Source organism: Schistosoma haematobium, chromosome 3 (genome assembly GCF_000699445.3).
Source record: "Schistosoma haematobium chromosome 3, whole genome shotgun sequence".
NCBI classification, from domain to species: domain Eukaryota; kingdom Metazoa; phylum Platyhelminthes; class Trematoda; order Strigeidida; family Schistosomatidae; genus Schistosoma; species Schistosoma haematobium.
Window position 1 is genome coordinate 37,549,297 of NC_067198.1, and position 14,493 is coordinate 37,563,789.

The 14,493-nt window shown below is 38.8% G+C and overlaps 1 protein-coding gene across 1 annotated transcript; it reads left to right on the top strand.

The window, feature by feature from the left end:
* Positions 1-3,669: 3,669 nt before the first annotated feature.
* On the top strand, positions 3,670-13,279 carry PFDN2 (Prefoldin subunit 2; the record flags this gene model as incomplete). The annotated part of the gene is made up of 3 exons (XM_012940884.3): positions 3,670-3,806; positions 6,728-6,851; positions 6,884-13,279. 3 exons carry the CDS (start codon positions 3,670-3,672, stop codon positions 7,052-7,054), a joined length of 432 nt encoding a protein of 143 aa, XP_012796338.1. The 3' UTR covers positions 7,055-13,279.
* Positions 13,280-14,493: the final 1,214 nt, after the last annotated feature.

Genomic DNA, 14,493 nt, shown 5'->3' on the forward strand with positions numbered 1-14,493 from the left:
TCAGATATAAGGTTTTTTATTGACTGTGTCACAAGTTCCTCTTTTTAGTACTTTCTATTAGGTATTTTTTAACGAAATTATCAGGATAGTCATTATTTGGTAATGTGTTCTTTAGTATATCTATTTCGCCATCCACACCGTCTTCGGAACATAATAACTTGATTCTGTGGCTGAAACATTTAACCAGATTTATTTTGTAATGAAGGTGTGAAGCTTTGGAAATGGGTATACTGACCCGTCCATGTATTCTTTCTAAATATATTTCGTCTTATGGAACCATCTATCCTTCTAGAAAGTAGGACACCCAGGTAAGCTTCATTAATGTCTTTCTCCTCCTCGCTGATGAATTTAATGGCTACTTGTTTGAAAAACTGATTGTTAAACTTAAATAAGATATTCATAGTGCATTTCAACAGAAGTTCTTTTATTTTATGTACTGGGATCGGTATCTTTCTTTTCTTTTCTAGTAACTGTTCACATATATAATCGATAGTTTTATTCAGAGGGATGTTAGTGAACAAAGATGTTATGTCTAGTGATAGCATGGTTTTGCCATTTATACTCATATTTCTAATTGTATCCACAAATTCAAAGGCATCTTTAACACTATGCTTAACCAGTTCTTGGTACTATGCTTTTAATAAATTCACTAATAATTTTGCTGTTGAATGGTATGGTGAGTTTGACATATCCAGAATTGCGCTTAAAGGAACATCAGGTTTATGAATCTTAGGCTTAGACATGCACTGAAAATTACTAAATGAGAAATAAAATAGGCGCCTCAAGATATACCTAATTCTGAACAATCCAATACCACACCTTCATGTCCGCAAATCCTTTTGTTGGTTTTTAAATTTTGAGGGAAGATTATAGAAGTTTCACCTTTAAATGGCTCTCAATCACACCTAGGAAGAGAAAAGTAAGAAAACAGAATGTAAATTCTGCGTTTGACACTAAATTGGAATTGGATTGCATGGAGGAGACGATTTCAGGAACTAAAATTCCACAACATGTTAAGACGGACCTCGCTTAGATGTCAGTCATTTTTCATAAGTCAAGAGAATCTTCTGAAGAGAAACCAAGTCTAGATTTGAGCACGACCTCAGTCATATCAAGTCCTTAATAAGCAAGCTACTCACAGAAACAGTTTCACGAGTTAGCATCTGTAAGCTTTATAGAATAGGACAAGAGGTAGATTCTGACACTTCAGAAAAGCTGCCTCTCAAAGGTTACCTTTGCTACGGTTAAAGTAAAACAACCTGATACTGTGAAACTCATGCGAACTACTTGGATCCGGAATCTACGTCTATGAGGATCTCAGCCTGGTTGGCCGTACTAAGAAACGAAATGCAGAAGTAGAAATAAATGAGCACTGCCGAAATGGTGAGGTAAACCCCGTACTTAATGGCTTTGAAATCGCGAATGTTCGAAGCGAAACGATCCTCAAACCACTCTGGGTGGTAAGAGGAAGTTCTCCACAGAATTAAATGTGTGCTACACAGATGTTCGCAGCCTACTAAATAAAATGGCGGAGCCCAAGACAGTGATGGATATAGAAAAACAGGATATTATTGCTGTCTCGGGAACATGGTTAGCGACAGAAGTCTTCGATAATGAAATTCAGTTGACTGGTTACTCATCCAGTAGGACTCACTGATTAAACCATAGGGGAGGTGGGGTTATCCTGTACAGGGAAAGTACCTTATCTATATTAGCTGTTGAGAAAGTGCGCCTGACTCAGGGACATGTGAACTGTTGCCGAAATATAGATGGCAGGATAATGAATTAGTAGGCGACTTTAATGAACCGTAAATTCTCTGCGTAAGCTTAGAAGTAGGGTCATCAGAAACATCGTTTGATTTCAACGTGTTAAGAACCCCTATCGCCCTAAGTTTATTCCAACACACTAGAGATCCTACCAGATATGACCAACAAAACTCGTCGTCTCCCTTGGACTTCACACATGGTAATAGTGTCCGTCAAATAACTTATCCCACACCAGTGTTGTGGTTGAAATACTGGAAACAATAGTCAAAAAGACCACAACGACATTTGTGGAAACTAACAACATACTAAACAGCGAACGACGTGGTCTCATTAAGGGTTTTTTTGTATAACAGACCACCTTATAACAACGGAGCCTTGGATAAATGTGATAGACAGCGGAAACTTAGTGGATGTTGTCTACATCGGCTTCAGTAAGGCTTTTGACAAGGTGCCAACAAATAGACTGCTACTGAAGTTAAAAAATCCTGGTTTTGCCGGACCTTTTTTAAAATGGCCTAAGGATTTCCTAGTAGGTCGTAGACAGAAAGCAAGAACAAATTCCAAGTGCTCCATCTGTAGACCAGTACTTAGTGGAGTATCTCAAGGTTCCGTTCTAGGTCCTTTGCTTTCTATAATGTATGTTAATGGTCTTCCAAGTATAGCATAGTCTCCAATGTTACTGTACGTTGACGATATAAAGGTCTGGCGAGTAGTAACTGGAGACACAGACGCATGTGCTCTTCAGGCAGACTTAAATAATATGATTAACTGGTCTAAAGAGTGGCTGATGCCTATCAACGCGGTAAAGTGTGTGGAATTCAAAGGTTAATAGGTACAACATAGGGGAAATGCCATTACCCGTAGTTCGGTCTCACGAGGATCTAGTGGTGACAGTGAGTCATGATCATAAGATGACGGCCCATTGCCGAGAGGTCGCAGCTAAGGGGTTACGAACACTCTGTGCTTTAAAACGGATATTCACTAAGTTAGATACTACCATGTGCACCACAGTATACACATCCTTGGTGAGAACTAAGATTGAGAACTGCGTCCAGGCTGCAAACCCCCGTTTAAGAGGCGACTCGGACATCCTAGAAAATGTTCGGAGGGCAGCTACCCGTGCAATTCCAGAACACCGGGGTTTACCATACAAAGAGCGGCTTGAAAAACTGGACCTCTTTACTCTGTCCTATTGCATATTAAGGGGAGATCTAATTTTGATGTACAGAATACTGGGAAATGATGTTGGACCTAACGTATTATCTCTTTTTCTTCCCACTAGATCGGGACATCACAGAGGACTTAGCAGCCGAGTAGAAAAGCCAAGAACGAAGAAAATACCATTGATATACAGGTTTTCACATCAATTCATCAGTTCTTGAGACCTGTTACTCGAAGCTGTGGTGTCCGCAACCTAAATTGACCCATTCAAGAGAAGACTGGACACTAATAATGTAATGAACAGAACACCAGTGGAGACAATCGATTGTATTTGACACAATATTACAGGACTTGCTGAAAAATCGAACAATCATACAGTAAATGCTTAATTTGCAAAATGTCCACCAATTGTCTCAAAATGACTCGGACTTCATTGTTCTTGCATTTTCATACAAACTGCATTATGTTTCCATTCTTTACTGTTCGATCCTCATGTCTCTGCTGCCAGACATTCTATTCACGACTTACGTCATATAATACTTATCTCAATATAAGTAGCACACCACAATAGTAGCGTACTAGAAAAAGTATAACATATGCCGTAATCCTTCTGTCCTTACCACACGAATCTGAATTTTTGTGCGGTGCAGAATTTGAACTTTGCATAGTCAGACGCGGGCCATATCTAACAGACGGTACTGTGTGAAGCTGGAAACTGCGGCTGACATTTCCCTAAGGCCAATGTCTTCAGCATCCTCTAGTAAAGTAAAACCCCCAACAGAAGAGGAGATAGTAGAAGGTTTCAATCGGTTGCGTTACGAACAGCGCTCTATCGGGAGCAAAATTAATGATCTAGAACTTGATCAAAGGGAACACAAGTAAGTTCGTGTAAAATTATGTACATTTCCTAATTTATGGATACCGTAGTAAAAAAGTAAATTATCATTATATTAAACGAAGCCTCACGACGAGTGTTTCGGCCTGTTTTCACGACGGGTCATAAGATGGTGGAGAAGATTTGTAGCTCAGGTGGATGATTTTGGTGGAGTTTATTTTCGTTGTGTCGGGAAATGAGACTAAATAATTTATGCATATTCGGATGGAAATATGATTCTTCTTATTCATTTTTACATTTAAACTTCATAAATCGCGTTTGGCCCACTATTTCAGAAGTCCTGAGGTGGTAATGATTTTATCTTAATGATAACTTCCCATTGACTTTCGTTTCAGTCACTTGAGTAGATAATTAAAAAAATAAAAGGGGTTTAATGTTTACTAAGCATTGACATTCTCTTACCCTGCTGCCAGCTTTGCATTAAAGTTGACGTATTTTGAATTCGTGTCCCTTAAGCTCGATATTATCTCTGTCGTAATACCTGTTATAATTCTTCGGGTTTTTTTTCGCGAGACTAATTAATAGACAACCTTTGAACGAATCTTAAGTGACCTTGATAAATATTAGCCAATCAGCAAACAGTCAGTATAGAGTCAAAATATATTATACAAAACCAAGGAATCAAAGTGTATGCACTTCTTATACGTTGTTCAAAAACTTGTCAAGGTTAGGAAGAGGTTCAGAGGTTCTAAAATCGTGATGCATGCAGTAGAGGAAATCATCCATACGGCCACAGAATGGTCGGCCTCTGGAGCCATAATAAAGTCTCAAAAACCTTTTCAGCCTCGACCATGTAGTTTCAATATTGTTTGTGTGCACAAAATGCTACTTCTGTATAACGACACGATGCACATAACCAAGCCTATGTAAGAGTTTGTACGCTCTCTAAACATCCGTTTATATTGTAGTACGTGGCTGCAGCCAGTGTTACTGGTACTTTTATTATCCGGTTCGCAATAATTTTCATAATTTGCCTTAGGAATTATATATGGGGTTTTCATCACGAGCTGACATCAGCTATAATGCCAGAAATTTGTTTAGCCAAATGGATGAAAGGCTTTCGCGTTAAAATCTGAGATCTATTATCTTATACCTGATTGATTCGTCCACAAATTATAGTCACCATTTTATTTGCTATAACCGCTCAATTATCACGTTTTGTACAAAATTCCATGTGAACCGATCGTATGTTAGCATTCTATACCAAGACAACGTTTACTTAACAAGTTAGTCAGCGTCAACAATGACAGCTGGATAACCAACTGGATATGTTCATACCTCTCTGGAAGGGAACAGTACACTGTATTTGGAGAAAAGTGTCGAGAGTCTCTACTGTCTCATGAAGGTGTACCACGAGGAGCTGTTCTTTCACCTCTTTTCTCTTTTTTCTACATGATCTGCCATCTTCCACAGAAAACACTTTTGTGAAATATGCGGATGATCTCACTGTATGTATGCCTATCTCTTCCTCTTTACATCCCATAGAAATGAATGAGTTTTTGTCTCGTATTGACTGTTGGTCTGTTGGTAATGGTCTTATACTTAATCCGTCTAAATGTCAAGCTGTTAACTTTAGCATGAGACATGAACGGAATATAAACACTATTTTGAGATCCCATAATGCTTGTGCCACTGGAGACTCTTCGATAAACCCAGTGTCGAAGGTCAATTATCTTTGTGTTACTTTTTCCTCTGATCTCTCTTGGTCTTCTCACGTTTTATTGTTATCGAAGGTTTTCCATCTGACTTACTACATAAAGAGATTGCATACTCTTGGGAATACTCGTCATTTACTCTCACAACTTGTCAATTCTTGCATATTACCTACTATTCCTAACTGTTCTCCATTATTCTTTCCCGGGCTTTTGAGAAAAAACCTTGCTGTACTGCGGAGAGTGCTGAAGGCAGTTAGCAAGGTGTGTGATGAATCTTTCGAGGTCATAATTAATATGGTTGTGGATAGACATCTAAAGTCATGCAAACTCCTGGCAGGTGTTATTTTATCAGATACTAACCATCCCCTTCACTCTTATCTTTTTCCTTGTATATCATCTGGTAGAATGAGACGTAATTACATTAAAATCCATGCACAATAGCAAAAGTATAAAAGTTCTATAATACCTTACATAGCAAATATACTCTGTGAGAGCAGGTTGTCAGAGTTAACCTAGTCACTAATCTGCATTCTTAATATGTCTCTAATTTGGGAAGTTGTACAGTTTTTCAGATTTTTTTAAATTTCCCCTTTTTTGTCTTTGTTTCTGTTTTTTGTGTGTAAGAAACTTGTTGAAATACCCTGTGCTGAGAATTATATATTGTACCAAAATATAATATTGAATAAAGCCATTAATACTACTACTAATAAAAGCACTGAAGTCGGCGCCGTAACCTTGAAATCTCTAAAACGCTTCTGTTTGGCTCGTCCATAAATTAGAGTCTCGCCCGTCTTCGTTATGGGATTAGTTTTTATGGTTTTGCTTCAGCTAATAGTGAAATAATCGTTTAAATTTAAATTGATCCACACTGATAATACGTTGGCACTTTGTAAGCTGGTTGTTTCCTAGTGTATTTTTTTCTGGACTTACTCAGGTGGAAGATGACACTCAGTACGACACCGGGATTGCCCACCGAATCCTTCATTGGTTTACAATTAGCATTTGTTCACATTATGAATTGAATTAGCACATAAAAATAATCTTATTCAACAACTTCTGTCCCGTCTTCTATTTCTGGAAAGTATAGTTACCGAACCAAAGTTATAGTATTGTATCCTATGACTACACTTGTGTCCTAGGGTTCTGTTGATTAACCACATGAAATTTTGATTTTGTTGATACTGACCACTCTTTTCTTGTTAAATATGTGTCCAGTTTTAATACATTTACGTTTTGAACTTTTTTAAAGTATGGTCATTAAAGTGTTGCAGTCAGTGGAGCCTACTCGTAAATGCATGAGAATGATAGACAATGTATTAATTGAACGTCAAGTGAAGGACATCCTTCCGGCTCTTGAAGATAGTGTAAAAAAAGTGAGTCTTATTTTTTAAATTCATACGTCCAGATGTCTGAATGTATCGAAACATTGTCAAAGCAGTTTGAGGAAAAAGGTCGAGAACTTCAAAGATACAAGGCTGAGCATAAAATAAGAATTGCTGGTGAAAAAGACTCTACAGGTTCAGAGAAAAAAGATAATATATCTTCGTCATCGACTTCGGGTGTGTTAGTATCCTGAGCGTTTTGGTGTGTATAATGTAATCATTGTCGGATGTGATCAGTATGTACCATAAAAATACTCTCCGTGTGTAATAAGAATAATGTATTTACACCTCTATAAAAAAAACTATCAATTGAATGAAACATTCGTCATTTGTCTTTTGGTTTTTATTTTCATTATATAAAAATGTCTATAATGTTCTTCATTACCATTTAGGCTAGCCATTGCATCCTGTTGAAAACCAAAACTAAGTATCCGTGTATATTCCAAGATAATGGAGAGGTTGTGTAACTCAGGTAGATAACTTTAGTAAAGTTTCATAGTGTCCTCTTCATTTTGATGAAAACTATTGGTTGACTGCTTAGTGTCGATCATGAAGATGCAAATGCTCATGCTATCCATTTCAATGTAAATCTAAAATGACTTGCTTGCATGTATTTACACATGTTCCTCTTGATTGCATTGTCAACTAGGAAGGCTTCTGTAAGTAGGTGTCCTGCCCATTCGCATAAGTTTCAGTCGGACAAAGCGGCCATGGATATCCATTTCAAATAGAAGGTGCTAGCTAATTTTGTGTGGACGCTCCAATTTTACCCAACACAATAGACGAGTTATCTAAATTGAGAAACACAAGTACTTCTCTAATCTCAGTGAATCCAAATGATGTGCATCAAGATTTGTTTCAGTAATGTAAGGTGTCTGGTGGACGTAATCTACAGAAAACCTATTGCTGATACCCAATGTAACGATCAGATGCTATAAAAATTCAGCCGTTCTCTTAAACTAGGACATACTCCGATCTTAATCTCAAAACACTTTGATCTTCTTAAAGTCGAGTTTGTTGATTACTTATGGTAAAGGGGATGACCCCATTGAGGCTTGGCTATTTGACCTCATAGAAGAACTGAAGTTATTTGTTCCGTTCGACTTATTACCTCTGTGTATTTGTCAATGAAATTAACCTTGGGTTTTTATTGAGTAGTGGCGAAATTTTTAAGCATTAGGAACTAAGTCTCATTTGCTGTGAACAGAAAGTTAGACTGTCCATATTAGTTCAGGTGACGTCGGTCCCTACATTAACCCACCCTTGTTTTGCATACAGCTCGATGCGAAATTCAACAGTTATCTGTCCAACGATTAGTTTCGTCAATGTCATCGTCGTGATCAACATATGGTCTGGTATTAATATGCGTTAGTCCTATTTGCCATACTACATCAGGATGGCGATGTGAAATTAACAGTGATTATCAAAAGTCAAGATTGTAGCAGTATGATAATGCGAAAGACTGAGTACTGAAGACTGCTGTTCGAAAAAAAGAAACAAATTTGAGGGATGAGAAGTACGAAATAATATTAGAGCTGAAGATTCAAGAGATGAAGAGTGAATTCACTTGAACTGCTGCGATTGGTCGTGAAACATATCACCCGAAATCCCCAGACGCATGGTCTGCACTTACTGATACAGTTGGTCAATCAGAAGTCGTCGAATGAAAAGGGCATATTATGTCAGTCAGAAATATCCGAAATGATAAGTTCGTGCTATTGTCCAAGAAACGGTTTTATTGTCTAGGGTCTATATATATAATTCGGTTTGGCCTAAACGTTTTCCATTTTTAACCTTCCCATTCAATAGTCAGTTGAGTTTTGTGGATAGGAAGTTCCTCTATCATTTTGAGCCTCGGAAACCGCGCCTCACAACACCTACCAACATTGCTCAGTTCAAAGGATGGTTTCATTGACTGACTAAATGCTTTTGTCTAGTCACCTTCAGTAGTCTTTTAGTGGTCCAGTATTTGATTCCAGTTAAATTGTTTGCTGATTACTTACACCTGTTACTCTCAGTGGAGCATAGGCCGCCGACCAGCATTCTCCAACCCACTATCTCCTGAACCTTCCTTTCTAGTTCTATCCAATCGTTCATTCTTCTCATGTCTGTTTCCATCTCGGCACAATGTGTTATTTGGTCTTCCTCTTCTCCTTTGGCCTTGATGATTCCATGTGAGGGATTGCCTTGTGACGCAGTCGGGTACTTTCCTCAATGTGTGTCTTACCCACTTCCAGCGCTTCTTCCGCTGGAATCTGGTTTGTTCTCTCCCACAGTACGTTGTTGCAGATAGTGTCTGGCCAACGGATCCGAAGTATTTTACGTAGACAACTGTTAAAAAACATTTGTATCTTCTGGATGGTGGTTTTCGTAGTTCTCTAAGCCTCCGCCCCATGCAGTAGAACTGTCTTGATATTTGTATTGAAAATTCTGAATTTGGTGTTGATTGATAGTTGTTTTGAGTTCGAGATGTTCTTCAATTGTAAATAAGCTGCCCTTGATTTTCCGATCCGCACCTTCACATCTGCATCAGATCCACCGTATTCATCAATGATGCTGCCCAGATATATAAAGGTTTTTACATCTTCCCAATCTTCTTCGTCAAGCGTGATTTGATTAGTGCATGTTGTGTTGTATCGGAGAACCTTGCTTTTCCCTTTGTGTATACTGAGACCTATTGCTGCTGAAGCTGCCGCTACACCGGTCGTTTTCCCCCTCATCTGTTGTGTGTGCGATAGAAGAACCAGATCGCCTGCGAGGTCTAGATCGTCTAGTTGCTTCCTAGCTGTCCACTGTATCCGATGCCTCCCCCAGATGTTGACGTTTTCATAATACAGTCGATCACCAGGAGAAAGTGAAAGGGTGGGAGTAAACAAGCTTGCCTGACACCGGTCTTTACCTCGAACGAGTCTGCGAGCTGTCCTCCATGAGCGATTTCACAGTTAATTCCACCATAATAATTCCGTATGATGTTGATTATCTTCTCAGGCACGCCGTAGTATCGAAGAAGACCCCATAGTGTTGTTCTGTTCGCACTATCAAACGCTTTCTCGTAGTCAATGAAGTTGATGTGGAGTGATGAATTACATTCAATTGATTGTTCCACAATGATCCGTAGTGTTGTGATCTGGTCGGCACACGACTGATCATTACTTAATCCAGCCTGTTGGTCTCGAAGTTGGGCATCTACGGAGTCTTTCATTCTGTTTAACAACACCCTGTTGAAGACTTTTCCTGGTATTGAGAGAAGAGTGATGCGTCTGTAGTTCTCACACTTGTTGAGATCACCTTTCTTTGGTATCTTGATGAGATGTCCTTCTTTCCAGTCTGTTGGTACTTGTTCCTCATCCCAAATCTTATTGAAGAGAATGTGGAGTATTTTTGCAGTTATTACTTCGTCTGCTTTAAGTGCCTCTGCTGGAATGTTATCTGGTCCCCTTGCTTTGCCACTCTTGATTTGTCTGATGGCCATGCTGATCTCTTCAATTGTTGGTGGGCCAACATCGGTTAGGAGGCCCGTGGGTGCTGCTTCGATGTTGTGTGGGTTTAGTGGGGCTGGTCGATTCAAGAGTTCTTTGAAGTGTTCTACCCACCTGTTTCGCTGTTCTTCAATGTTGGTGATTACTTTACCTTCCTCGCTTTTCACTAATCGTTCTGGTTTACGATAATTGCCAGCGAGGTTGTTTGTTGTGTCATACAATTGTCTCATATTTCCTTCTCTTGCAGCCTTTTCTATCATCATTGCTAGGTGTTCCACATATTTACGTTTTTCAGTTCTGATGCTCCTCTTCACTTGCTTGTTTACTTCTGTGTATTCAGCTTGTGTCTTGGCTTTCTGTGCTCTTGTCGGTTGGTATTGATTGCTGCCTTCTTGTTCTTCCTTTCTTGAATCTAATCCAGTCTATCAACAGTGATTCATTCCTTGTGATTGTGCTTCTTGTGGCCCAGAACCTTCTTAAGTGTTGAAGTGATTGCCCCCTTGATCTCCTTCCAGTCCTTCTCCATATTAGTTCCCTCTACATCGAGTAGATCGCGAAAGGCCTGGGACCTGTTGCTGAGGGCTATCTTGAATTAATTGAGTCTGTCAGTATTCCGAAGAAGAGCCGTATTAAACTTTTGTCATATTGTTCAGTGCTTCTTGAGTTTAAATTTCATCTTGGCGACCAGCAAGTGATCATCTGAGACTACATCAGCTCCTCTCTCGATCCTCACGTCCTTCAGAACCTTTTATTGCTGCAGATATGGTCGATTTGTTTATGCTTAGTGTGATCCAGTGAAGTCCATGTGGTTTTGTGTATGCTTTTATGTAGGAATATGGTGCCACTCATGCCCAGTTTATTGAAGGCACATAGGTTTGCATATCTCTCACCATTTCGTTCCTTTCTCCCAGTCCGTGTCGTCCCATGATGTCTTCATATCCCGTGTTGTCCATTCCAACCTTGGCATGCAAGTCTCCCATCAGAATGATCAAGTCTTTTGTTGGGCATTTCTCGACGATTGACTGTAGCCTATCGTAGAATTGATCTTTAGCGTCTTCATTGTAGTCGTTGGTAGGCGCATAGCATTGGATGATGTTCATTGAAATGCCCTCTTTCTTTGTTTTAAAGGAGGCTTTGATGACCCTTGGTCCATGAGATTTCCATCCAATTAGTGCATTTTGTGCTTGTTTGGACAGCATCAATGCAACTCCTTGTGTATGTGGTGCATTTTCTTCTTCATGGCCGGAGTATAACAGAAGCTCCCCTGAAGCTAATCGTTGTTGTCCAACTTGCGTCCAATGTGTTTCACTGATCCCAAGCACCTCCAGGTTGTATCTCCTCATTTCTGCAGCAATTTGAAAGACTCGGTTTCCCTCACTGTAAGAGCATTCCATTTACCTAAATTAATGGTTGCTCTGGTTGTTAGAATGGGCACCAACCTCGTGACTTCCGAAGAAGCTCGGCTTTCACTATGAGGCGTCATGACTTCTAAATGGAGACCTAACTCACAGGGCAAAGTTTAAATGGTCTGAATTATTTTTTCTGGTTAGCATTTTTTAGTGAGTTCGTTTTCTAAGGGATGGGGTCGCTAACCCCATGCCAAACCCTCCTCCTTTATCCCGGCTTGGTGCCAGTAGTAGCCCCAGAGGGGATCCAGGCATAGTTCTGTAGCAGTAAATAAATCCCCAAGTTAAATAGCTCTGTAAGTTTTCGACATTGGATGCTGACCACATGTTTTAATGGACTCATGTAACTGAAGGCGCTCGGTCATGCATCCGCACCAGATCATGAGTGGGAACGTCATGTTTAACAACCACTGCAATCGCTAGCCAGATTAGATCAGACGATCCTCGATATATTGGTAGCATATCAAATATATCTTCGAACTTCTTCGCTTCTGTCTTTTGATTTCACTTGGTGGGTACGCTTCATATTAGGTGTTACTGGTTAAAGCGTTGTCAAACCCCGAATGCTTGTGACGTCTGCAGTTCGTTTGATGATTGCTATCAAAATATTATGGTAGAGTTTAGTTTTCTGAGCTGGATAGTTTGGCTGTGAAGCTTTCATCTTTATTCTGAACATCAGTGCAAACTTCAGGTGGAAGTGAAGTGTTCGGGTTTCTCCACATATGGCTCACAGCTTGTCCTGTAGGCCTCGATCTTGACTGGTTATTGTTCGCCTTTAACCGGCTATTGTTTACTTCTTTAGTTTGATTGTATCTCTCTTTATTGATGTAATTTGTGGTCCTATATTTGTTCATAATGTTTATGATTGGTTGATAAATTGGATCGATTGATGATAGACCTGAGTGTCAAGCTATTGAAATATACATACTGTCAACCCTCGGTTATTTTTATGGTTAGGAGATAATGGAACAAAATAACTCAAATACGAGAATGAATTCGTATATTTCGTATACTCATTGATCTGAACAGGCAATCGGCGAGACGAAATTAAGTGACGCGCAGAGGAGATGGCGGGTGAGACAATTCGTTGTGATCAAGCGTGACTCAATATTTATTCTTACCAAAATAATTTGCAGACACTCAGTGAATAAGGTGAGCAATTAACACACCAGTAAATGTTTACCCACACATACGACCATATTTAAAGTCAGGGCTAATAAGTGAATAATTGACAAGGTCAAATTGTGGTTGAAACGATTGAACAAGTTGGTCTATCCAGGAGCTAGAATAACATATGTGGGCTTGACATAGTATCAGCCACTACAGTCTCAACTAACAAATAAACCTACATCTTTTTCTGAATCATAAGGACAACCATAATCAAATAGACGAAGCTAAACGTATGGCTACATTGTTTTGTTGTGGCTGGCCCTATGTCAAGCCGACATAGGTTATTCTAGCCTATGGACAAATTAATTTATCCATTTCCAAGCTATATTTTGACCTTGTCACTTGTTCGCCTATTAACTTTAACCGTTTTTAATGTAAGCGTATGCATGTGCATTTCTTAGCCTACTCATCGCACGCCTTCTCCACATCACATCATCTCGTTTCGCTTTATTCATTCGATCGTCTGTCTAGATCAATGATGGTATGACATATACACATTTGAAATCCATTCTCATACTTGACCTATTTAATTCCGTTATTCACTGGCGCGATTTAAGTCGATAATAATATACGAGGATTGGCAACATGTGTATTTCAATAACAAGCAGCAAATGATCTAGATGGAGTCAGGTTCTACTGTTTAGTATTCCTTGGGTATATGCTTCACTCGGCTTTTCCTAAATCCTAATAAAAATCGAGAGCAACAATGTATATTTCAATAAACGCGAACAACAAAATATCCAAGGGTAAAACACAAGAGTTTGTGGACAATTTACGTAAGAATCTTCTCGTATCTGGAGTCATCCACTAGTGATGCTAGATCTAAAATCGGCAAATCAGCGCTTCTCTATTTTCGTCTGATTCAACTGTACAACAGTTAAGACTTTTTTCTGCTAACACTAGCTTGTTTAAAGTAAAATTGTATTCTTACGTTTACCTTGGTAAATTTTATAATCCGATATAATTATATAATGGCAGTCAACACTCGGCTGGTTATAAACAATCAAGAACACAACATATGTATGAGGCAATTTTATTTGGCACAATGGCATAGTCATTAAAATGTTACTACTCAATATGGTTAGATTAAATCATTGCTAGTTCATCAAGCAGCTCACTCATGATTAATTAAATAATTAGCTGGTAAAATGAAGTGGCTTATCACAAGCTGATGAAATTTAAATTGATCCATTGAAGTAATCCACCCTTAAAATACGGTGTGCTTGATTAAAACATTCAAGATCGAACTGCTAAGTTTTGAGTTCGAATTTCATCTAAGTTGATTCAGTGTGCCAGATAGTGCCACTAATCACTTATCTGAAATCCCAAAATATCTTTTATTTCACTTCATTTCTGTTGAAAAGTTTACATATTTTTAACATTTTAATATCTCTTAAATCTGAAAACCTCAATGTATTACTACTCACTCATCTTATTCGCCAATTAATTTGACAATGTTAGGTTCGTTAAGCTTAAAACAATTTGAAGTTTTGTCTGTAATTCAATGTCTCAACATTAAAGATATTAGGCGTCTAATAAACATTCAACTGACGTAAGCAAATTCAGAATATTCTTCTT